Here is a 23,933-nt window from a genome sequence, read left to right as displayed (position 1 = left end):
CTATTTCTTGCGTAGCTCAGCCTTGCGGTCCGCCAGGAAAGAGCGATCAACGTCCCAAACACCAGCCTTGCCCCAAACGATGCTGGAACCAATAAGCGCAGCCCCTAGAAAGGCCTGAAAACGGCCAGTTTTAGTGGCTGCCCCGGGACACTCCCGCCACTTAAGGGGTGCGCCAAAACGCGAATTCAGGCGCGTCTCATTGCCCCTCTAAAGCGCGTCCTCCAGCATCATCGTCAGTCGTCTTCACAGTCGTCGCCGTTACATCGCCACCACCACGGCAGCGAGCTTCCGTTTCTTATAGTCGACTTTAGCCAGAGAGTACACTATGGTGTCCCTTGATGCTGCCAAAAGCCTGCTAGCTGGGCCTCTGTACGTCGACCAATTCACCAGAAAAAAAAGAAAAAAAAAACCTCAAATCAAAACGTCAGGAGCTGTTCCATGTCTCGTCTGCGACTGATATACTGACCCTGCTTCTCTCTTCTCTCTCAGTGGTGATGCGCCCTTGCCCGAGCGCACCCAGACGGCATACCACCCACTACACCGCTTCCACCTCGAGAACAGCCGCCAGTACCAGCAGCAGTTTGCCGACATGTACTTCTTGCGCCTCGCCAAGATCAAACCGGCCGTCGACAAGGTTGCCACCGAGGCCTTTAGCGACGTCGTCGTCGGCGGCACGCACGCCAAGAAGGTCGAACGTGTGCTGGACGTTCGGCAGGGCGAGCTTTGCTGGGTCTCAGGTACCGTCTACATGGACATGCCCTTTAAGCCGAGCATCCTCGAAGATGTGTCCAAGGACAAGTTGCTGTCGAAGCCGTCCGCTGTGAAAAAGTACGTCCCCGAGGACGACGACGACGTTCTGGCCGAGGGCCGCGGCAGCGTCGCTCTCATGCTCGAGGACGACTCGGGCCGCATCCGCCTCGTCGGCCGCCCGCTCCGTTCTGTGCTCCTCGTGACCGGCTGCATTATCGCCGTCATGGGCACCGAGAACGAAGATGGCGAACTCGAGGTCATTGACATTATGTTCCCGGACCTACCGCCACAGCCCGAGCGCTGGGAGCTGTCGACGCCAGTTGCAGACGCTACGGGAGAGGGTCCACCGGCAAAACGGCCCAAGGTCGAAGGCAACGCCGGTAAGAACGGCGCCCCTGACGATGTCGATATGGACGGCACAGTTGAGAATGCAGGGAGCAGGCGTGGCGGCGGGAAGAAGGTTGCGATTGTGTCTGGCCTCAACTTCTCGGGCCCCCACAGTGCGTCCGCGGTCGAGACATCACTCCTGCTCGAATACCTCCTGGGCGAGGCGCTGGCGCCCGATTCGCAGCAGGAGGTCTCACACATCAGCCGGTTAATCATTGCAGGCAACTCCATTGCCGCAGCGGAAGACCCGGAGGACCAGAAGGCGGCTGCCCCGGCAGCCACGACAACAACAGGCGACGCGGCCGGCGGTCAAGCACAGCAAAAGAAATACGGCTATGACAGCAGCAGCTACAACCCTGTGCCCAGTGCGCTTCTCGATGAGTTTCTGGCCGAACTACTGCCGTCCATACCCGTGACGCTGATGCCGGGCATGAACGACCCGGCCAACTCTAGCATCCCGCAGCAGCCCATCCATCCGGCCATGTTCCCGCACGCCCGCTTATACACATCGCCCAAGGCACAGACACCACCTGCCTCCGCAGCATCCCAGACCAGCTGGTTCGACACCGTCACCAACCCCTGGGAGGGCGAGGTCGAGGGCTGGCGCGTCCTCGGCACCAGTGGCCAGACCATTGACGACATCCACAAGTACGTTCAGGGCAACGACCGCCTCAGCATGATGGAGGCCACCTGTCGTTGGCGCTGCGCCGCACCCACCGCCCCAGACACACTCTGGAGCTACCCGTACCAGGAGGACGACCCGTTTGTCCTCGACACATGCCCCCACCTCTACTTTGCCGGCTCACAGCCCGCGTTTGGCACCCGCATCATCACCGGGACGGACGGTCAGATGGTGCGCCTCGTTGCCGTGCCCGTCTTTTCTGAGACTCACGAGGTCGTTCTGCTCGACACGGAAACGTTGGAGGTGACATGCGTAAAGATCGAGCGGCAATAGCGGAGTGTGCGCTTGTTGGGAGAAGCACCGGGCTATGAGCGTTTGGTTCATTTTGCGTCTTTTGCTGGTTCATTTACGAATGGGCGATGGTCCCTGGTGTGCGCGGAACTGCATGGCTTGTTATATAAAACAAAACAAAAATGTATGCACGAATCATTCGAAAGTCAGAAATAGATGCGAAGCGATGCCAAGATTGTGTACACGTATTAATGTCTTTTATCAGTATTGTTGTATCGTTCATTAGGGCGTGTTTTATTCTTTGAATGCTCGAAAACAAAAATTGTTAACTGTTGTCTGTCGGACTTATTTGATATACATTTATTTATTTTATATAATTTGTAATGTGTACTCCCATAAGACAACAGAATATAAGTTGCTGGTCGGTGAGCATAGACAACGGCTCTAGGTGCTGCATAATTACATATATGGACACTGATATTGCCTCTATCGTAGTTTCTTTACTTGGCATGTTGTGTACCTTCTTGAAGTTACACTCGTTTTCCGATGGGCAACTCTTGGGTCGTGCTTTCCTCGATTACGGCCCGTCATCCCAGCCTACTTGCCCCTTTTTCTCAACCAACAAACTTGTTTCTGTCTGTTTCTTCCTTCGTCCTCAACCGAAATATCACAAGCCACGATCAGGACCAGATACCTGCTTCCGAGGCTTTTTCTCGTGCACCCCGCATTGGAAACTTACGGATCGCCTTTCAGGGAGATCCGGCCGATGCCATGTCGGATTTCTCCGTCGATCCACACCCGTTGCGTCACATCAGATTGGTCGCCAAAAGTGACGAAGGCCTTAATCAACAACGATTTTGCTTCTCGCCAGTCACAGAATTGGCCTGTGTATTCGAAGTCATTTACGAAACTGTGTCTCTCACAAACGTGCAGAACGTCTAGCAAGAAAAGCTAAGGAAGGCACATGCTTTGGATAACGTCTAACGAGCCTCGAAAACAACGTCACATAGTCAGAAGACCAAACAACGTAAAGGAACGACCATCGTCCCCGCCAAGACAGTGACGGGAGACGTCGCAATGAGGAAAGCTGGCAGATATGCTGCTGAAGCTAGTTGTCGTTCGGTTGGGCTAGGCGCGGGTTAATTGCCCTATCTGATCGCCTTACCGCCTGTGATATACCGTTGTATCGCCATAACAGGATGCCAGCCCAACAGAAAAGATAGAAAAGGCACATCGCACACGCCAATGCAACTTTGGCACGTCAATCGCGGCGCAAAAGCGTCACCAGGACCCCAGATCTGCCCAGCCTCAGCTCCTTTCTCGATCGGCTACCCTGTCTTCCTCCCGCGCTGGGGAAACATTACGATGCGTGAGTTGCCTTGGCCTTTCTTTTCCATTTTACGTACTGAGTACAACATGTCGCACGTCGCTTGTGTCGCCATGTGATCGGAGCAGTTTCTTTGAGGGTAATTAACTTTGAGCCTCCTACAATCGCAGCGGCCTGTCGGCGTTTCATTTCAGACTTTTCGTGTCTTCTGATCTCCCCAGTACCTGGTTATGGAGCACATTCGGTGCTTTGCAGCCGAGAAGATTGCGCCAATGGTTGGCAATGTCTTAGACACCGCTGAGGTCGCATAGTCGGCTGCCATATGTTTGTGTCAATGCGGTCCTCATTTCCTCTTTGGATGGGGATCTTCATCTCCTCCCGCGCAAATGACGGTAGATATCAATATGCGAAAAAACCCAAAGATAGAATGAGAGGCTTAAACAGGCTTGGTACCGCCCTGTGTGCAATCCCTGTGTGCACCGGGTGTATACGTTCAGTTTATTTTCTGAACATGGACTGAACGCTTGCGATTGCGATCACCTCAAAAACAACCTGGGATCCGGGTGCGCGACTCTGTGGCTGAATGCATACCAGTGATGCGTGCCACTTCCTGGCACATATGTTGTACGTATATATTTCATTTTCAGCCCGATTCGCTTGCTGTTTCTAATTGAAATATGGGAATGTCAGTCTTGACCACACCGCAGCTGCGGAACGCCAAAAGTTTGATTACGCCGCACCAAGATGGTGAATTCCGCCTGTCTTGCCCTCGCCGCCACTGCGGCCTGGGCGCGAACAGCGTCTGGAGCTGCCGTGCACCGACGCGACTCCGTGCCGGCCGAATATGTTGCCGCACCTTACTACCCTTCTCCACAAGGCGGGTGGACGTCCGACTGGACAAGTGCGTACGAGAAGGCCGAGGCCCTTGTGTCCTCCATGATCCTGGCTGAGAAAACAAATATCACTGCCGGCACGGGTTTCTTTATGGGTGGGTTTGAACTGAGCCCATAACCACTTTCTGTTTATGTTCTCGTACTTTCTTCGCTGGGATTTGAACGCTAACATGCCATCTAGGGTGAGTGACGGGCCTCTGCTTTACATGAATTCTAATCATTTCATGATGCTCATCGATGCTAACATCATGTCCGCAGCCCCTGCGTCGGAAACACAGGAAGCGCTCTCCGCGTCGGCTTCCCACAGCTGTGTCTCCAGGACAGTGCTCTGGGCGTTCGTTCAACAGACCATGTCACGGCTTTCCCGGCCGGCATCACGACTGGCGCGACGTGGGACAAGGATCTGATCTTGGCTCGCGCCCAGGCCATCGGCGAAGAGTTCCGTGGCAAGGGCGTCAATGTCTATCTTGGACCGACCATCGGGCCGCTCGGCCGCAAGCCACGCGGAGGGCGCAACTGGGAGTCCTTCGGAGCCGACCCCGTGCTTCAAGCCGTGGGAGGCGCCTTGACCGTCCAAGGTGTGCAGTCGAAAGGCGTCATTGCGACGGTCAAGCATTTGATCGCGTATGAGCAGGAAATGTATCGCATGTATAATGTCATCATGCCCGGCTACAGCTCGAATGTTGGTGAGTATTCGACCGAAGCCACGTCGTGCCCCATGTTTCACGAATGGGCGACCGGGGATCGCGCACAAACTGACATACCTGTGTAGACGACCGAACCCTTCATGAATTGTACCTGTGGCCTTTTGCAGAGGCCGTTCGTGCTGGTGCTGGCTCGATTATGGCAGCTTACAACGGCGTCAATGGCTCGGCATGCTCGCAAAACAGCTACCTTCTCAACAACCTCTTGAAGGATGAACTTGGGTTCCAAGGATTCGTCATGTCAGACTGGTCAGTCACTTCGCCTGCTCTTATTTTGTTGTCGCAGTCCAGCTAACAAAGTAGGCTCGGTCAAATGTCTGGCGTGGCGTCCGCATTGGCTGGTCTTGACATGGGCATGCCCGGCGATGAGATGATCCCTCTGCTTGGCACGAGCTACTTCATGTACGACCTTACGAGAGCCGCACTGAACGGGTCGGTACCCATGGACCGAATCAACGACATGGCAACCCGTGTTGTGGCGGCATGGTATCAAATGGGCCAAGACAAGGACTACCCGCCACCAAACTTCTCCTCCAACACCGATGCGGCCACGGGTCTCCTGTACCCCGGCGCTGTCTTCTCGCCCAGCGGCATTGTGAACCAGTTTGTCGACGTCCAGGGTGACCATGCGACCGTTGCGCGGCAAGTGGCCACTGATGCCATCACGCTGCTTCAAAACACGGGATCACTTCTGCCGTTGGGTGTGTCACGCCCACTGGTTGTGTTTGGCACCGATGCTGCCGTCAATCCTTCCGGTCCCAACGCATGCGGCGACCGCTCATGCGATACAGGCACGCTGGGAATGGGCTGGGGTTCCGGGACAGCCAACTACCCGTACTTTGACGACCCGATCACAGCACTGAAGAACCGGAACACTGGCGGTGTCACATACCACAACTACGGCAGCTGGCCTTGGTTTTTCCCACCCTCGCAGAGCGGCGACGAAGTCGCCGTAGTTTTCATCTCATCTGATTCGGGTGAGAACCAGTATACTGTCGAGGGCAACCACGGCGACCGCGACTCGGCGGGTTTGTCGGCCTGGCATGGTGGTGATGCGCTGGTTCAGTCTGTGGCAAAGGCATACGACAATGTGATTGTCGTTGTGCATACCGTGGGGCCGATCGTCATGGACGCATGGATCGACCTACCGTCCGTCAAATCCGTGCTCGTGGCTCATCTCCCCGGTCAAGAGGCGGGTGAATCGCTAGCCGATGTCCTGTACGGTACCGTGACGCCGAGTGGCCACCTGCCTTACTCGATCCCGAAGCAAGAGAGCGACTATCCGTCCAGCTTGGGCATCCGGGGCTTTGCGCTTGGTCAGATCCAGGACACATACTCCGAGGGTCTGTACATTGACTACCGCTATCTCATGAAAAACAACATTACACCCCGCTTTGCCTTTGGCCACGGCCTCAGCTACACCAACTTCTCGATGAGCAACGCGGCCATTTCTGTCGGCACGGCCCTGACCTCCACGCTGCCTGCCGCACGGCCGTCCAAACTTCCCACGCCGTCGTACTCATCCGCCATCCCGCCGGCATCGGAGGCAACTATGCCAGCCGGCTTCTCTACAATCTGGCGCTACCTGTACTCGTGGGTGAGTCTGTCCGACGCGCAAGCCGACATTGCGGCCTCGGCCACGTCTACGTACCCTTACCCGGCCGGCTACTCGACGACACAGAAGAACGGCCCCGCGGCTGGCGGCGCACAAGGCGGCAACCCGGCCTTGTTTGAGGTGGCATATACGGTGTCTGTGACAGTGGAGAACACGGGAAAAAGTGCTTCGGGCCGCTCGGTGGTACAAGCATATGTCCAGTTTCCGGACAGCAGCTCATACGACACACCCGTGGTGCAGCTCCGCGACTTTGCCAAGACAGACACACTGGCGCCCGGCGGCTCGGGCACGGTGAGCCTACAGCTGACGCGCAAGGACCTGAGTGTCTGGGATGTCGTGCAGCAGAACTGGCTGCTACCCGGCCTGCCAAGCGCGGAACGCTACACGATCTGGCTGGGTGAAGCGAGCGACCAGCTGCATACGGCGTGCTACACGGACACGCTAACCTGTGAGAGTGGGTTGACAGGGCCGTAGACATGTGTCCTTGACATGTGTCCTTAACAGGCGTCGTCCGCATGTGTTTTTTGTTCAAATAAAGCTCACATAAACATGTGACATGGCCAAGGCGGAATTATGGAGATGTATATTCGTTTATATTTTATACAGTAAAATTTTGGACGTTGCATTCATATGTGATGCGACTTATGCCTCGCCATTCTCGTCTCCTCCGTCTCGTAGTCATACACTGTCATTGTCATTGTCCCACTCCTCCCGTCTAGTATGCAAGCCGCTTACGGCCCTTCGTCCGCCGCCGTGCCAGCGTCTTGCGGCCGGCCTTGGTGCGTACACGGCTCAAGAAGCCGTGGCGGCGCTTCTGAATCAGGCGCGTAGCATAGGCCATCGTCGCGCGCGGGCCGCAGCGGATCTGGCTGGCGAAGCCGGCAAGGGCTGGGTGGCGGGAGATGGATGAAGGACTGACGAGGTCGGCCGTGGCGGACACATCTGATGGTAATGATGGCGCCGGGGCTGCGGCTGTGATCTGGGAGAGAATGGGCGAGCGGAAGAAGGAGACGGCAGAGGTGGAGGTCAAAGACGTTGGCCGCAGGCGAGGAAGAATAGAGAAGGAGCTGGGCTGTTAGAAAGACAGGTCGAAAACAAGAAGAAGAAATAGAAAACTAGGTGCTATAGACAAAATTCGTACCGAGTCTGAGCCGGTGCGGCTTTGGCGGCCGTGGCGACGGTGCGCGCAGCCGCGACGCCGATTGTTGGCCGTGCGGCGAACATGTTGTGAGACGAGAGAAGGCCCGGGAGTCGAGATGAGTGTGAGTCGAGTCACAAAAGGCGCCGAATTGAGAGGGACCGAATGGGTTGGCGAATCCCGGTGTCGTCGTGGCTGTGGTCGCGTGTGGGCGGTTATCGACTGAGCTCTCCAATGGCGGAACGTGAGGTTCAAGATTTTTCGCTAGCAAGACCATCGCTGGGATGTCGCCATTATGCCGCTGTGATTGGCTACGACAAGAAAAAGTGGGTACGTAGCTATCAACTGTAGTCGACTTTTGTTTAGGGGCACTCAGGGCATTTACTAGTGATTCTCGCTGTAAGTTGGTTCGAGGCACGGGCAGATGTGAATCATGTTGTTGTGCGACGTGCTTCGTACGATGTAAATCATTCCTAAACCTTTTCTGTACCAATCTTTGTTTTCTCTATCTTACAAGACAATTCCTTCACCTACTTTCTTGTGCGGTGTGGTTTGTCTTCTCATATTCTTGGTTCTCCATTACACCCTCATGTAAACAATGGCCATATCCATCGGCTGAACCTTTCCTTTCACGAAACTACAGCTCATCACGGCCCGTGGCGACGGCCCCGTCCTCCTTCGACCCCTTTGTCTCCTTGACCTCAATCTTCTCGGTCGGCTGCCAGTCCAGGGCCTTGAGGCGCTCCGACAGGATGGGATGCGAGAAGTGGTAGTTAGCAAACAGCCAGTCCGCGTCCATGGTGCTGAGGTTCTGGATCTGCAGCCGGATCAGCGAGCGGGCCAGGGCATCCTCGAAGCCGAGGCCGCGCGCAAAGTTGTCGGCCTGGAACTCGTAGCGGCGGCTCAGGACATTCATCAGCAGCTTGATGACCATGTCCATGGGGGCGAGCGCGTCCGAGAACAGCAGGAAACCAATGATGATGGGCCGCTGCGTGAAGCCAAAGTCGGCGTACAGGCTCTTGTTGTTGATAAAGACGGAGAAGAGCGCAAAGATGTAGAAAAAGTGCGCCTGCGAGATGGCAAACAGGCGTGTCGTGTGGCCCAGGCTCCAGTGACCGAGCTCGTGCGCCAGCACGGCCACGACCTCCTCGGTCTCGCTCTTCTCAATCAGCGTGTCGTAAATCACAATGTGCTTCTTCCAGGGCAGGCCGAAGAAGTAGGCATTGCTGTGGGCGCTGCGGCGGCTGCCGTCAATCACATAGAGCTCGTGCAGCGGGAACTTGAGCTTCTTGGCCAGGTCCTCGACGTCCGTCTTGAGCGGGCCCTCCTCGAGCGGCGACAGCTTGTTGAACAGGGGCAGGATGGCAATCGGGTAGATGGAAATCATAAAGACCTGCAGGCCGGCGCCAAACAGCCAGACGTAGTAGAAGAACTGGTCGCCGGTGCGGCGGATAATCGACGAGAAGGCGGCCAGAATGGGCGGGACGAGCGTGAACGTGAGCAGCTGCGTCTTGAGAATGTCCGTGACAAACACCTTGGGCGTCTGCTTGTTGAAGCCGAACTTGGCCTCGAGCACAAACGTGTGGTAGACGGAGCCGGGCAGCGACAGCAGCTGGTTGAGCAGAATCGTGGTGAGGACAAAGACGATGGATTGGGAGATTTCGCCGGAGAAGCGCGCGGGCGCAAACTGGAGCAGCAGGTGGCCCGACCACGCCCACAGCTTGGGCAGCAGGTCGAACTGGAAGAAGGCAAAGTTCTGCAGCTGGTTCCAGATGCCGTTGACGAGCTCGAACTTGGCCTTGGCGCGGCCGTACGCCTGGCTCTTGTCAAAGACCTCTTGCGAGACCTCGTGCTGCAGCACCTTGGGCGCCTTGGTGGCCTTGAGAACCTGGTACTGGCGGAGCGAGAGGAAGCCTTCGAGGAAGTACTGCGCGAGGGAGAAGCCCATAATCAGGCGCTTCCAAGGGAAGGCCGGGCGGTCGAGGAACCGGGCGAGGCGCTGTGAGACAGGGAGGGCAAGTTAGCGAGGGTACGGGGACGGAGGCCGCGGCAAAGACGACAGCGACGGCGACGTACCTGGAGGAGACCCAGCATGATGGCGGTGTTGACGATGGCGATGGGAGAGGAGGGAGGGAGAGGAAGCAAGATGAGATTGGAGCTTCCGGAGCTCTGGCGATGATGCTGACAAAAAGAGGGACAGATGAACGCAGAGACAGGAACAGAAGTAGAAGCAGACGCAGAAGCAAAAACAGAAACAGAAAAAGAAAAGCATAAACCGTGGGGTGTCTCGGAGGAGCCGCAGTGTTTCTCCTCGGGGTCTCGTCTGACGTCTGCGAGCGAGTCTCAAAGGGAGAGTCGAGTGAATGGGGGACGCAAGGCGGCGGGCCGGGCTTTAATGGCGACAAAGTAGGCAGGGGCGACCTGTTCCGTTTGCAAAGTGGCCTCCTGCCTTCAGGCGCTCTGGAAGCGCGTTTCGTTTATTCGCAGAGCTCCGCCGTGGAGCATGGCGTGGAGTGCCTCGTTATATGCATAATATGGAACGGAACTGCGGGGATCATTAGTGACACAGGGGCGCAATTGGCATGGCACACAGCACGTCGACCACTGTACCTGCGAGTTGGATAGATGCATATTACATATTAGACATTGGACGGAAATTGACCTCACCACAAGGATTGGGTATTGCTCAATTTTGCTTGATTTGTTCATTTTGAAATAAAGTGGTTTCGCAATAAGATGAACGCACTATGAGAAAGCTATATAATGTATACAAGGAGGAAAAGATAGTCATAAACGCATCCCCGTCGGGTGTCCTGCCTCCTCCCATTGTGTCCTTGCATAAGTGTCAATTTCTCGGACTGCGCATGTTGGCATTGACTCGTTCCAGCAGCTGTTGGTCCGTATCGCCTGGCTGCGGGTGCAGGTTTCTCTGGTACAAGAAAAGAGCGTTAAGTTAGCCCGTCTACTGTGCGTGTGCGTGCTTCTCGCTGGCTGGCACAAAGCTGAGCACCATGGCATGTGCTTGAGCACCTACCGCCGCCAGCCACCGGCGCAATTCCTCGCGCGTCCACGTCTCTGGAGCGCCTTTGGGGTCTTCTGTTGCCGGGAACATGTCGCCGCCCCAGATGGCCCAGATCGCGACACCGGTCACGAGCCCAGAGAATGCTGTTCTCACGTCAGTGCCGATCAAAAAAAAGGTCGAAGATACGGGGATCGCAACTTACCCAAAACAGCATTCTATTTTATGTCAGCTGGGCGAAATCGCAGTATTCATAAGATGCCTTTGCAAATACGACGTACCTTGGACCGCATGGCCTTATCCAATGCAGTCATGGTTGATCTGTTATAATCCAGTGAGATTTGTTGATTTGAGACGGCTGAGGCTCAGATTGAGGACCTCAAGTGCAATGTGTAATCTGCAGATGCTTGCCTGGTTTAAAACCAATACGACGTATACTCACAGCAACTTATATGCGACTGACACTACCTGTTCTAAACGTGGCACTTGTCTTTTGCCACCTGGTTTGATGTCGTCGTCTCTCTGTTTTCGCTTTGAGGCAGCCACTTAATAGTTAGCTCTTCCGTGTTAGTAGTCGTCACCGAGACTGAGTTGCTTGGACGAATGACATAATCACAGTCCGTGCACGGTTACTCACGTGCTTCGCCCACACAAAATACATTCGTTGAAAAAAATACAGGTGGAGCCCGCGAAAAGAGTGAAAAAATTAAGGACGGAGGGACCAGCGAAGAGACCAGGGCAAAAAAAAGTGTGCCATTTTGCTTCGCAGCCCCACGACGCATCGACCCAAGTTTGAACATCACCAAATCACTCTTCTACGCTTCAACAACCCCTTTTCAATCCACCACCAACGCCCCAAAAAATCAGCCAAAATGCCGCGCGAAGTTGGAGACATCAAGCAGGTGTGTAGCTCTGGAGCGAGCCCCAGCCAGGAGACTCAATTGGGGCGAATGCGACGAAAGTGCAGTCCAAATGCTGACATTGTTTCTTTACCAGTTCATCGAGATCTGCCGGCGTGAGGATGCATCCGGTGAGTAGCCTATGGCAATATCCGCTAAGAGAGCGACCAAACGACGAACAACGGACAAACGACGAGGATAGAAGCGTATCTAACACCAACTGCAGACGCCCGGATCAAGAAGTCCAAGAAGACCAGCCTGACCAAGTTCAAGGTCCGGTGCCGGCGCAACCTGTACACCCTGGTTCTCAAGGACTCTGACAAGGCCGACAAGCTGAAGCAGAGCCTGCCCCCTAGTATGTCCGCCTCGACAAGGACCAAAATCGTGACTCGGCACGAACAACTGCTAACCGCATAGACCTGACCTGCACCGAGGTCAGCAAGAAGAACAAGAAGACGGCATAAATAGGTGTCCCGCACGGCGCGCGCGAGAATAGGGCAACTTGGGGGACAGTATACACAATCACATGTTGTACTAGAACAACCAGAAGAACACGAAAAGGAATTCAAAAAATTTCAAAACAGCCATTGTTGGCCTCCGTCTCCGATATAGCGAAGCGAAACAGCGAAGCACAACGAAAAGGGAATGGGAATCTAAGGATCACCTGCTGGCCGGTCATTGACTTCCAGCATCGCGATGGCGTTTTTTTATTGATTTTTCAAAATTAAGGGAAAAGAGATTCATTACTTCCAATGCAATTGTCCCTGTTGACTTTTCAATGCGCCTGGCATATGCAGCCAGTGATCACCGACGATGTCGATAACAGCCAAAACGAACAGCACAGCACGGACGACATCAAAGTCAAGAAGTTGGCTTGGGCCAGGAGGGGTACATTTGACATTTCTGACCTTATTTGAATCCCGGCCACCATCTACAACAGCCGTCGGTCGTGGCGCGACTCCCGGCCTTCGAGCAGGCTCGTAAACGCCGTCAACTTGGGGCCAATGTCCGTGTCGGCAATCGCAAAGTGCATCTTTCGGCTCTCCCACCCAGCCACCAGCACATACTCCTCTTTGTCCTCGCTTGATGCAGCGTCCTTTTCCTAGTCCACCCGCCACGCACCACACACTGTGTTCGGCGCGGTGCGTAGCCCTTGTAGGCGTTGAATGTCTTTTTCAAACTCCACCTTCTTGCCTGCCGTCACGGACATATGTGTAACACTATCACGGGGCTGTGTAGCACGTATGGTGTGCCAGCGATAAATACGCTGAACCTGTAGTTGGTCAATGTGTGATGAATTCTGTGTCCTCCTATTTTGTTGTTTACGAAATCAACTATGCGGTCTCCTTTAAACGAATTGCAATTGCAACGCAGGGCTTGGAGCAGTAGAGGTCTCATGAGCACTGCGAGAAAATGACACGCCCAGAAAATGAAGCCCGCGCCTAGGGCGTATTAGAGACCATGACATGCAGATGTCGGATGTTGTCCAGAAAACAAGCAGCACATATTCTCCACTGCAGTCGACGAAGCAGGAACATTATCGTATGTGTTGATGTGAAGATAATCATAGAACTGGAAATTGAATCGCACAACTTTTCGTCGGTTTAATAAGGGAGCAGATGTCCCAGAATATTGCCGTCCTCAGCTTCATTCAGTTCATTGAAATTGGACGCCGTCAAGACCGGATCTTTTGAGCAACCCCGGCATTGCAGGGCCTCTGTGTCACGCACACACTCCGCTGTCCTGGTCTCATGTCGCGACTATTGTGCAGCACCACAGCCTTATGCTGCCGTACTGTTGTGTTGTGCTGTTCATGTTGTGTTCCGTTCTAGTCCCAAGTTGCAATGCGCAGATGTCCAGATCGCGTGGCAATTGGCTGATCTTCAAGACTTTCCAGCAACCTGGACGGTATGCGGGACGCGCAGTGGAGCACAACTGCCAGGCTTGTGTCGTAATAGCGCAGGGCAACTACGGGGCGCCAGCAAACAGACAAGTCGCACGGAGGACGGCACGTAGCCGATGGGGTCTGCGAAGGTCGGCTGAACTGGGCTGACACTGCATGCCCCTTCCATTTTGGGGCGTTCCCCTGACGGGCGCGATTTAAGGCAACCTCGAATAACGAGATTACCAAATGGCCACCAATGGGAAACTACGAATGAGACTCACACAACCAGGCAGATGAATTAATCGGGCGCGGGACGGCAGGAGCAATGTAAGGGACAACAGAAGTAGCAAACGAGAAGGGCCTATCGAGTCGAAGCAATTGTTGGGGAAACAGCGACCGTGCATCCCCTTTCCCACGGTAGTAAACAACTCGAGCGGAGAGGAACGTCATTACTTAGACCACACTAGAGCTCTGTTTTCTCTGCCCCCCTGGCCTTCGTGGCTTCCATTTGAGGTTCCCACTCTTTCTGTGTTCCTTCCGCAGCTTGACCACTGCTCCTGCCCCTTGTCGCATTTCATTATCATTTTCCTACTTCGTACTCTTCTATTTTCTTTTTCTCTACCGCAACATCCTCCCCATACTCTCTACAAAAGCTCAATTCTTCCGTCTTCGTCTTCAACTTTCTGCAACCAACCAGGATACACGCACCACGACAACCCTCCCCTGAACACCGGGACGACCAGCAGCTGAACAATACGCAGCTTCCCCAACAAAATTTCTGCATCCCAGCTCCAAATTCGTTGTCGAGCATTACTCCGTTCGGCCATCCACACCAGTCCACCCGCATTATCAGCGCCTCCTCGACGCTTCGTTTCACCTAATAGTGATTGTTCCTCGTCAATCGCCCCTTGCCTTTGCCTCTAGCCGGTCAATTGGCGCGATCGACACGCCGCTCCTTAGTCTTTACCCCCGTCGACAGGCTAGAACCCTCCGCTTGCGCGCTCGCTGCCGCGCTGAGATTGCCCCTAAAACCTTTGACCTCGTGACTGCTGGTGCGCCCTGGTGCGCTCCACTGAAACCAAAAGAACGGCCTAAAAAAGAAACAAAAAGGGATGACCAGCGGCGTCCATGGGCTCAGTCGAGACGTCGACCGTCTTCGCATCGCCATGACCGCCAACGACGAGGTCGCCGCTGCCGCAGCACAAGCAGACGCAGCCAATCTACAGTTACAGGCACGCTACAGGATGAACCGTAAGGCGTCCAGCCCCATGATGCCGGCCTTTATGGTCTCGGCCCCGGGCAAGGTCATTGTCTTTGGCGAACATGCCGTCGTGCACGGCAAGGTGAGTTTCCCGGTGCTTTTTATGTCCTGTTTTTTTTGTTTTTAAAATTTTTTTGAAAGAAAGAAAATCATAACTGACGAGGACTGTCAGGCTGCCGTAGCTGCGGCTATATCGCTTCGCTCCTACCTCCTCGTGACCACCCTCTCCAAGTCGAAGCGCACCGTGACGCTCCGCTTCCCTGACATCGACATGTCCCACTCCTGGAACATCGACGAGCTGCCATGGGAAATCTTCTCCAAGCCCGGCAAGAAGAAGTTCTACTACGACCTGGTCACTAGCCTTGACAATGACCTACTCGACGCCATCCAGCCACACCTCGCCAATGTGTCGCTGTCCAAGTCCGAACACGAACGCAAGGTCCACCAGGCCTCTGCTCTTTCCTTCCTCTACCTCTTCCTGTCACTCGGCTCTCAAAAATTCCCTGGCTGCGTGTACACGCTGCGGTCAACCATTCCCATTGGCGCCGGCCTCGGCAGCAGCGGCTCTATTGCCGTCTGCATGGCTACCGCTCTCTTACTACAGCTGCGGACACTTTCTGGCCCACACCCGGACCAGCCAGCCGATGAGGCCAGGCTACAGATCGAGCGCATCAACCGCTGGGCCTTTGTTGCGGAGATGTGCATTCACGGCAATCCCTCGGGTGTCGACAACACTGTCTCGACCCAGGGCAAGGCTGTCGTGTTTCAGCGCGCCGACTACAACAAGCCCCCGTCAGTCAAATCGCTGTGGAGCTTCCCTGAGCTGCCCCTGCTGCTTGTGGACACAAAGCAGGCCAAGTCCACTAAATTCGAGGTTGCCAAGGTCGCTCGGTTGAAGCGGCAACAGCCCGTTGTCGTCGGCAACATCCTCAACGCCATAGATGCCGTTTCGCGGAGCGCCATTGCCGCGATCGAGGGCAAGGATGCCGATGCGGACGCGGACACTGGTGACAGCGACAGCGACGCCGACCAGAACGGCGCCCTGGCCGTAAAGAGCGTAGCACAAGCCAAGGATGACGAAGACGAGGAGGAGCCGGACCAGTTGAGCAAGATTGGCCAGCTGATGGCCGTCAACCATGGGCTGCTGTGCGCCCTGAATGTGTCACACCCACGGCTCGAGCGTGTCCGCGAGCTCGTCGACCACGAGGGCATTGGCTGGACAAAGCTGACCGGCGCCGGCGGTGGAGGGTGCTCCATCACGCTGATCAAACCCGGCACGCCCAAGGCCCGCGTCCTCAAGCTCGAGCAGCAGCTGGCCAAAGAGGGCTACCAGCAGTTTGTGACGACACTGGGTGGCGACGGTGTCGGCGTACTGTGGCCTGCTATTCTGCGCAACGGCATGGACGAGGACGAAGAAGGCGGCATGGAGATTGACGTTGAAAAGTTTCTCAACGCCGAGGGTAACGACGGCGTGGAGCGCTTGGTCGGCGTCGAGGGCGGCGGCGGTGAGCGGGAGGGCTGGAAATTCTGGCGCATGTAGTCATTTGACTGCGGTTGCTAGATACGCGTCCCTCCCTCCCACCCCGCATGTCCAAGTCCTCTGGAGTCTGGAAGTACATTGCTCTTTTCTACGTTTGGTTAGTTTCGTGTCGACTATGTTTTATCATCCTATTGACATTGCGGATAACAAGGCGTTTCATTGACTGTGGGAACGTTGCAGAGAAGGACGAGGAAAGAAGGACACTGAACAGGGACAAAATAATTTTGGGAGGAATTAGAGGCATGGACAAGGGTTGGAGCTGTGCTGGCAGCTGGAGCTGGAACAGTAATCGGTGTCTAAGACGACTCTCTAGAAGCTTCACCTTACGGTAAACCACATCTTAAGATATAAAATAAATAATAAACGTAATATTTGCACTACCTGCTTTGTGCAAGAGTATCCAGGAACGGAAAGCGTGTCCCTTGCCTCGTTCCTTCGAAAGATCTTCGTATTGTGGTGTCGGTAAAGACGCTGAATCAGGAAAGTGGTTGATGCACTTATAAGCATTGTTCCTTCCGTGAATGGGGTTCGGTTGGAGCTGGTGTGTGGCGCCTGCCACTTTCGCTGCCGATACATTAAAAATAGTGGGGCTGTCACTGCCAAAATCGTCTTGCACCAAACACTTCTGAACCCCTTCTCATGAACCCCACCGTTACGACTTCAACGGCAACCAGCGTTATAAGTTTACTTTTCTTCTCTAACCCTCCCAACGCACGTCCTACCGTCGACACGGGCAAACAAAGAAACGTTAAGAGGGCGACCTGGGCATACAATGCCACCGAAGGGCAAGGCCGCACCCAAGGCCAAGGAAACCGACAGTAAGACAGCTTTACCTTGGGCTATATAGTCCTGCGTCTTTCGCTCACTTTTGTGCTTCTCGTTTTGCCCTCACTTTCTTCTCGACGAGTCCTAGCTGACCATTCCAGCTTCTTCTTCTTCTTCTTCAGCACAGGCAAAACCAGCCGCACTACAGCCGCCGAAGTCTGTCGACGAACGTAGCCTCGATCGCTACTACCAAGGACGGCCGTACGCTCGGGTTAGCGACACTGCTGGCATCAGCGCCCTTTCTCCTGCCGACCGCACCGCGTGGGCCAGTTCAAAGCTCCTGGGCACCACTGCACGGAACAACGGCCGCAGCGGCCTGTCGAACAAGGCTCAGAAGGAGCTGTGGCGCCACGTCAACGAGGCCAGCCTTCCCCTCCGCACACTCCCACGTCCCTCCGCCTCGTCGCCCTCTCCGTGGGGCCGTGACAAATCGGGACGTCCCATCGGCGACTATTCCTTTGACGAATTTCGCCAGCGGACCGAGAAGCGTGTGCGCCTGACGGCCCTCGAGGTTGCACACCACGCATTTTTGGCAAAGCGCGACAACGACGCCGTACAGGTGACACCAGACGACGTCCAGGTCGAACGACAGAGACGTGCTGACATTGCCGTCTTGCGCATGGAGCTGTACGGACAGCGCACGGGTGGGGCGTATGCGCAGGACCCGAACTGGGACGATGTGGTGCCGATTGCGCTGGACGAGCCCGAGGGCGCGCTAGCGGCGATTGCATACCCCGACGCGTACGCCGAAGCCATCTCGTACCTGCGGGCGGTTATGACCAAGCCCGAGTACTCGACGCGGTGCCTGCGGTTGACGGAGCACGTCATCTCACTTAACCCGGCGCACTACACGGTGTGGCTGTACCGGTTCTCGATTGTCAACGCGCTGCAGCTGCCGGTGCAGGCAGAGATGGAGTGGCTCAACGAAGTGGCGCTCGAGAACCTCAAGAACTACCAGATCTGGCACCACCGGTTCCTCCTGGCGGAGTACTACTACCCGCAAATTGCGGGCTCGCCGGACGAGGTGACGGCGTTTGCGCGCAGCGAGATGGCGTTTCTGGCGACGATTTTGAGCGAGGACACCAAGAACTACCATGTGTGGTCCTACCGGCAGTACCTGGTGCGCAAGCTGGGGTTCTGGGTGGACGACGAGCGCAAGTCCATGGAGGCGTTCATCCAGCAGGATGTGCGCAACAACTCGGCCTGGTCGCACCGGTTCTTCCTTGTGTTCTCGGACCCCAACCACAGCAGCAACCGCAGCCAGACCGGCACGGACAAGGACCGGGACGGCGGCAAGCCGGCTAGCCTGGAGGCGACTCTGGGCGAGCTCAATATCAGCCACGACCCGGAGGTGCCGGCGGCAATTGTGGACCGCGAGATCGCCTATGCGCAGGAGCAGATACTCAGGGCGCCGCAAAACGAGAGCCCGTGGAACTACTTGCGCGGCGTGCTGATAAAGGGCGGGCGCCCGCTGGCGTCGATGGAGGAGTTTGCGCAGCAGTTTGTCAGTGGCATAGGCAGCAACGGCAGCGAAGAGACTGTCAACAGCACGCATGCCATGGACATGCTGGCGGCCGCGTACGAAGAAAAGGGCGACAAGGCACAGGCCGGTGTGTACCTGCAGCGGCTGGCCGAGAAGTGGGACCCCATCCGTGCGGGTTACTGGCAGTACCGCAAGCAGCAGCTGGCGCAGTGAAGCAAGGCACCGAGTCAACTATACAGGTCGCCTTAGGGTAGTTGTTCACATTTTGTCATGGGATGAATATGAATTTTCACTCTACGTTATATCGCTCCGCATTACTGGTTATTTGTAGGGTTGTTAATTAAGTACTATCCTTACATCGCACCGTAGGTCTAACTCCGTGTTCGCCCCAAATATTGTAATAGGAAGCGCTTTACTTTGAGACATTCTTTATGCCGTACCGCCCCTTCCAATCAGCGATTTCCTGCCCAGTACAATAGAAGAGATATAAGATAGATCATATGTCGTAAAAAGCTGATGAAAATCGATATAAAAAAACCCAGTACTTTTTGTTCACCAGCAGTGGTACAACGCCTCTCGCCCTATGACGCCTCGCCGCATCATAAAGCACGGAAATTCTGACTGAGGATAAGGTAGTTGCGCAGGCCTCGTGGCGTTCGCGGGCCACTGGCCAAGGCGTCCCAATTGGGCACCAGCACAAACACCTCTGTGAACGCACCGCGCGGCGCCTCCTTACCAGCGCCGTACTGGACGTGGCCCGTCACCTGGACGAGCAAAGAGACCATCTTCTGCTGCAGCTGCTTAAGCTGCTGAGGTGTGGTGGTCTCGTAGGCTGCCGAGCCTGGCGTCATTCGCTGCAGGATCGCGTCGGGACAGGCGAGACGGAACTGCGGGTTAAGCACGTGCACGTCAAAGCCGTCGACATCGTAGCGGACGCGGAATGTGGGTGTGGAGGAGGAAGACGAGGATGACGTGTTGCGGTGGGGATTGGACGCAGAGGAGGTGCCGTTGGTCGCGGCGGCGCCGTTGGCATTTTGTGCGCCGGCTTGTCGTGCCAGCAAGGCCTCGAAGTCGGCGGGTTTTGCGCACACCATGCCGTTGATGCTCAAGTCGGCGGCGGCCCCGACAGCCGAGTATTTTGCATTATTGTTGACATAAAAGGACGCGAGCGGCTTGCGGTCGCTGACGGATGTGTAGAACCAATCAATAAAGGTCTGGGCGCTTTCGGTCGAGTTCTTGACCTCGAGCTCTTCTGCGGTGGCGGCGGCCATTCTGTGATCGGGAGTAGAGATTTGGCCGTCCTCGAAGGCCCGCGAGCTCTGTCGCTAGTCGTCGCGCAGCAGGAGTGTGTTGTTCCCCTGGCTGCTCACGTCCAGAAAAAATAATTCGAAACTTGTCGATAACTCTCGAGGCGCCACAAGAGCACGTGTCGCGGAGAGTTTAACGAATGTCGCACAGAGTTGTCACGCAGCAGTAGGGTCGGGATGCCGATAGAATAAGTGTCGCAGTACAACTGTCGTCGTTTTCGGATGTTGAAAGGTCGTGGTGTTGTCGTCCGTGCTGTTTGACGTACGGGCGCTCGACAAAATATAAAAGAAGGTAGAAGTAAAAGAAGGTTCACAGTATCCACAGTGCCGGTCGTACTTGACCAATATATTTAGGCAATTGCCACGCTAACACTGGCAGGCAGTCGCGCCTTCCCAGGCAACCACAGTTATCGGCAAGACTGCCCCGCACGTTAGGCTTATCGCTCGCACCACATGGGGAAGTCGCAACCAACAGCCTTTCATTGTAAGATAGCTGTCGGTCTGTGTCGCACCAATTATCTTCCTCGCCTCTGACTTCACCTCGTGTCACCCACCCGTATTCTCACCTCTCAGCCTCATTCCCTGCGCATAACTCTCAATCAACCCTCAATTTTCGCTGTCCACGGCGCGGCTCTCATACCCGCACGTATTAGTGCTCTGCCCGGACGCCACAAAGGCAAACGGCAAAGGGCGATCCGCAAACCGCGAAAATGCATCTTGTTACGCTGAGCACATGCAACCTCAACCAGTGGGCGCTGGACTTTGAGGGGAACACAGACAGAATTATCCGCAGTATCCATGAGGCCAAGAGAGCTGGCGCGAAACTGCGAGTCGGCCCAGAACTGGTGGGTGAAGCTCCATCTTGGAGAGGATGGCAGACTAGGAGTCAGGGGGCACATGCTAACCACCCAATCTAGGAAGTCTCCGGCTATGACTGTCTGGATCACTTTCTTGAGGTAGGCCGTCACCTCTGCCAACGGCTCTGGTAGTCGCTGGCCACTTGCCACGATCGGGCGGACATTCTACGGTACTGACACGGCTAGGGCGACCTCTATCTTCACTGCTGGCAACAGATGTACCGTATCCTGACGGACACGTCATGCTTTGGCATCCTTCTGGATATTGTACGTTGGTATGGAGAAACAAACGTGTGCGGGATGGCACAACGGTAACGCAAGAATGCTCTGCTGACACCCTCTATAGGGCATGCCCGTTCTGCATCGCGGCAACCGCTTCAACTGCCGCGTCCTCGCCATAGACGGCAAGATCATCATGATCCGTCCCAAACTGTTCCTGGCAGCCGACGGTAACTACCGCGAGAACCGCTACTTTATTGCCTGGCATGGACCTCGCCATGTCGAGGAGTACTACCTGCCGCCCATGATGCAGGACCTGCAGGGCTCGATCAAGGTCCCGATCGGTGACGCCGTCATCAGCACGCCAGACACCTGCCTCGGTGCCGAGACGTGCGAAGAACTGTTTACTGTGCGTACGGCCGCATGTTCGCCTTCTAAATAGCAATGTAGATACGGTATTGACAGTTACAGCCAAACTCCCCTCATATCGGTATGGGCCTTTCGGGTACCGAGATCTTTACAAACAGCTCCGGTTCTCACCACGTACGTCACGCTTCTTTCTTCCGTATCCGGTCTTCTTTTGACGTCGTTTTATGGTCCTTTTTTGTTACTAACTTTTGGTTTCCACAGAGCTTGAGAAAGCTTGACATCCGTGTCTCGCTCATTCTTGAAGCGACCCGCAAGAACGGCGGTGTCTATCTGTATTCCAACTGCCGCGGCGCAGGTGGAGAGCGTCTCTACTACGTAAGTAGGCTGCCCCATTCGCAGTTCTCGGTCGTTCAAAACTAAACGTGCAATCGCCCAGGACGGCTGTTCAATGATTATCGGTAAGATGTTGACTGCGCCAGCACGGTACTGAGAGGCTGGGAAGTTTTGTCAATCGAACGGCGACTAACCGAATATCAAATGTACAGTCAACGGTAACATTGTGGCCCAAGGTAGCCAGTTCTCCTTGGTAGGTTGTTCCTCGCCATATGCAAAACCGCGAAGCACAGCTACTTACACACGCATTTTTCTTGGCACAGAAAGACGTGGAGGTCATCACGGCTACAGTAGACCTGGAAGAGGTCCGGTCGTACCGTTTCACGCCGTCCCGTGGCATGCAGGCAATGCAGGCCCCGGCGTACCAGCGCATCGAGGTCGGTTTCAGCCTGGCAGACAACAACCCTGGCCTGGCCCCTACCAAGTCTCAACTGCCACGGTACCACCTCCCAGAGGAAGAGATCGCACTCGGCCCTGCCTGCTACCTGTACGACTACCTCCGCCGGTCGGGTGCGTCCGGCTTTCTTTTGCCGCTCAGTGGTGGCATCGACAGCTGCTCAACGGCTGTGATTGTCTTCAGCATGTGCCGACTGGCCATGGCAGCGGTTGCCGAGGGGAACGAGACAGTGATTGCCGATGTCAAGCGGTTGTGCCGACACGCCAAGGAATTTCCAAAAACTCCGGAAGAATTTTGCAACAACATCATGCACGTACGTATTTGCGCATGATGGGTGCACCGTTGACTTTCACTTTCCCATACTAATCCCGCTGCAGACCATCTACATGGGCATGAAGACGCAGTCTAGCAAGGAGACACGGCAGCGGGCCGAGTTCCTCGCGCGTGACATTGGCAGCCACCATACCGACATCAACATTGACAACGCCTTCCACTCGTTCAAGGGCCTCCTCACAGATGCTACAGGCTTTGAGCCAAAGTTCAAGGTCTACGGTGGTGGCAATACGGAGAACCTGTACGTCTAGCCTGTCGATCCTCTCCCCCCGCAACTGGGATTCGTCAACGTGTCCAGGAGTGTGCTAACGGAATTGGCCACCAGTGCTCTCCAAAATATCCAGGCGCGGTCCCGCATGGTCGCGGCCTACGAGTTTGCACAGCTACTGCCGACTGTGCGCTTCGGCGAGGGTGCGGGCGGTCTGCTTGTACTTGGCTCTGCCAATGTTGACGGTACGCTCCTCCCGTCACGCATGATACTATGCCACTTGTCGTCTAACGTCTAACGCCCTCTTTTAGAATGCCTCCGTGGCTATCTCACGAAATACGATTGTTCGAGCGCCGATGTAGGTCGTGACAGATCCTGGCGCTCTCCAGGATGACAGATCACCGGCTAACTATGGCACAGATCAATCCCATTGGATCCATCTCGAAGAAGGACCTCAAGCGGTTTATTGCATGGGCCGAGAAGGAGTTCAAGCTGCCCATCCTAGGCGAGTTCTTGAATGCCGTCCCAACGGCCGAACTTGAGCCCATTACGGGAGACTATGTCCAGTCCGACGAAGCGGACATGGGCATGACTTACGACGACCGTACGTATCCACGGACCCCACCGACCATGCAGCTCGTAGCCTGCGACGGCTTGCTAACAACACTCTCACCCCAACCACAGTCTCCACGTTTGGCGTGCTCCGGAAAGAGATGAAGCTGGGCCCCTACTACATGTTCCAGAAGCTTGTGCATGACTGGAAGGAAGAGCGCGGTCTCGAGCCCCGCCAGGTGGCCGAGAAGGTCAAGAAGTTCTTTGCCTTTTACGCCATCAACCGCCACAAGATGACTACGATGACGCCGTCCGTGCATATGGAGACATACTCGCCCGACGACAACCGCTTCGACCATCGGCCGTTCCTGTACCCACGCATGTGGGACAACTGGTCCTTCAAGATGATTGACCAGGACGTCGAGCGCATGGAGGCGGCGCAGCTGGAGTCGCGTGAAGCCGCGCAGGCCAGCAGCCACGGCGACAACTGAAGAGGAGCCTTGTAGTCTGATAGACTTGGATACGTTTGAGATACGCTATACGCTCTACCTTCCAGTTTATTCATCTACAGCGTGTCAGTCAGATTCGATACGCTGGAACGCTCGAGTGCAAAGACGGAGTGGTGTAGTGTGTGTCGTAGGCCATCAGATGTGAATATA

General features: G+C 55.4%; 12 protein-coding genes across 12 annotated transcripts; 7 read left to right on the top strand and 5 right to left on the bottom strand.

The window, feature by feature from the left end:
* Nucleotides 1-325: 325 nt before the first annotated feature.
* SPSK_05144 (DNA polymerase delta subunit 2) lies at nt 326-2,092 on the top strand (the record flags this gene model as incomplete). The annotated part of the gene is made up of 2 exons (XM_016731894.1): nt 326-369; nt 490-2,092. 2 exons carry the CDS (start codon nt 326-328, stop codon nt 2,090-2,092), a joined length of 1,647 nt encoding a protein of 548 aa, XP_016583427.1.
* A 2,029-nt stretch (nt 2,093-4,121) lies between these two features.
* Nucleotides 4,122-5,269, top strand: SPSK_05373 (uncharacterized protein; the record flags this gene model as incomplete). Its single annotated transcript, XM_016732122.1, has 3 exons — nt 4,122-4,369; nt 4,529-4,956; nt 5,043-5,269. 3 exons carry the CDS (start codon nt 4,122-4,124, stop codon nt 5,267-5,269), a joined length of 903 nt encoding a protein of 300 aa, XP_016583426.1.
* Nucleotides 5,270-5,287: 18 nt separating this feature from the next.
* SPSK_05140 (beta-glucosidase) lies at nt 5,288-7,063 on the top strand (the record flags this gene model as incomplete). Its single annotated transcript, XM_016731890.1, has 1 exon — nt 5,288-7,063. The coding sequence occupies one exon, from the start codon at nt 5,288-5,290 to the stop codon at nt 7,061-7,063; it is 1,776 nt and encodes a 591-aa protein (XP_016583425.1).
* A 241-nt stretch (nt 7,064-7,304) lies between these two features.
* On the bottom strand, nt 7,305-7,813 carry SPSK_05626 (60S ribosomal protein L34; the record flags this gene model as incomplete). Its single annotated transcript, XM_016732368.1, has 2 exons — nt 7,305-7,656; nt 7,731-7,813. 2 exons carry the CDS (start codon nt 7,811-7,813, stop codon nt 7,305-7,307), a joined length of 435 nt encoding a protein of 144 aa, XP_016583424.1.
* A 551-nt stretch (nt 7,814-8,364) lies between these two features.
* Nucleotides 8,365-9,821, bottom strand: SPSK_05262 (STE24 endopeptidase; the record flags this gene model as incomplete). The annotated part of the gene is made up of 2 exons (XM_016732012.1): nt 8,365-9,726; nt 9,804-9,821. 2 exons carry the CDS (start codon nt 9,819-9,821, stop codon nt 8,365-8,367), a joined length of 1,380 nt encoding a protein of 459 aa, XP_016583423.1.
* Nucleotides 9,822-10,689: 868 nt separating this feature from the next.
* Nucleotides 10,690-11,060, bottom strand: SPSK_05693 (uncharacterized protein; the record flags this gene model as incomplete). Its single annotated transcript, XM_016732434.1, has 3 exons — nt 10,690-10,892; nt 10,952-10,964; nt 11,028-11,060. 3 exons carry the CDS (start codon nt 11,058-11,060, stop codon nt 10,690-10,692), a joined length of 249 nt encoding a protein of 82 aa, XP_016583422.1.
* Nucleotides 11,061-11,618: 558 nt separating this feature from the next.
* On the top strand, nt 11,619-12,109 carry SPSK_05635 (large subunit ribosomal protein L38e; the record flags this gene model as incomplete). Its single annotated transcript, XM_016732377.1, has 4 exons — nt 11,619-11,648; nt 11,743-11,776; nt 11,806-12,000; nt 12,063-12,109. The coding sequence occupies 4 exons, from the start codon at nt 11,619-11,621 to the stop codon at nt 12,107-12,109; spliced, it is 306 nt and encodes a 101-aa protein (XP_016583421.1).
* A 467-nt stretch (nt 12,110-12,576) lies between these two features.
* Nucleotides 12,577-12,855, bottom strand: SPSK_10673 (uncharacterized protein; the record flags this gene model as incomplete). Its single annotated transcript, XM_016736995.1, has 2 exons — nt 12,577-12,747; nt 12,775-12,855. 2 exons carry the CDS (start codon nt 12,853-12,855, stop codon nt 12,577-12,579), a joined length of 252 nt encoding a protein of 83 aa, XP_016583420.1.
* A 1,787-nt stretch (nt 12,856-14,642) lies between these two features.
* On the top strand, nt 14,643-16,331 carry SPSK_05171 (mevalonate kinase; the record flags this gene model as incomplete). Its single annotated transcript, XM_016731921.1, has 2 exons — nt 14,643-14,873; nt 14,937-16,331. 2 exons carry the CDS (start codon nt 14,643-14,645, stop codon nt 16,329-16,331), a joined length of 1,626 nt encoding a protein of 541 aa, XP_016583419.1.
* A 772-nt stretch (nt 16,332-17,103) lies between these two features.
* SPSK_05151 (protein farnesyltransferase/geranylgeranyltransferase type-1 subunit alpha) lies at nt 17,104-18,852 on the top strand (the record flags this gene model as incomplete). Its single annotated transcript, XM_016731901.1, has 2 exons — nt 17,104-17,149; nt 17,279-18,852. 2 exons carry the CDS (start codon nt 17,104-17,106, stop codon nt 18,850-18,852), a joined length of 1,620 nt encoding a protein of 539 aa, XP_016583418.1.
* Nucleotides 18,853-19,238: 386 nt separating this feature from the next.
* Nucleotides 19,239-19,910, bottom strand: SPSK_05573 (uncharacterized protein; the record flags this gene model as incomplete). The annotated part of the gene is made up of 1 exon (XM_016732316.1): nt 19,239-19,910. One exon carries the CDS (start codon nt 19,908-19,910, stop codon nt 19,239-19,241), a length of 672 nt encoding a protein of 223 aa, XP_016583417.1.
* A 746-nt stretch (nt 19,911-20,656) lies between these two features.
* SPSK_04904 (NAD+ synthase (glutamine-hydrolyzing)) lies at nt 20,657-23,765 on the top strand (the record flags this gene model as incomplete). Its single annotated transcript, XM_016731664.1, has 12 exons — nt 20,657-20,791; nt 20,864-20,902; nt 20,990-21,070; nt 21,150-21,431; nt 21,488-21,565; nt 21,653-21,766; nt 21,982-22,494; nt 22,559-22,755; nt 22,813-22,967; nt 23,034-23,080; nt 23,143-23,326; nt 23,407-23,765. 12 exons carry the CDS (start codon nt 20,657-20,659, stop codon nt 23,763-23,765), a joined length of 2,184 nt encoding a protein of 727 aa, XP_016583416.1.
* Nucleotides 23,766-23,933: the final 168 nt, after the last annotated feature.

This window comes from Sporothrix schenckii, assembly GCF_000961545.1.
Source record: "Sporothrix schenckii 1099-18 chromosome Unknown Cont49, whole genome shotgun sequence".
NCBI lineage: Eukaryota > Fungi > Ascomycota > Sordariomycetes > Ophiostomatales > Ophiostomataceae > Sporothrix > Sporothrix schenckii.
This window is presented reverse-complemented; position numbering and strand designations above follow the sequence as displayed.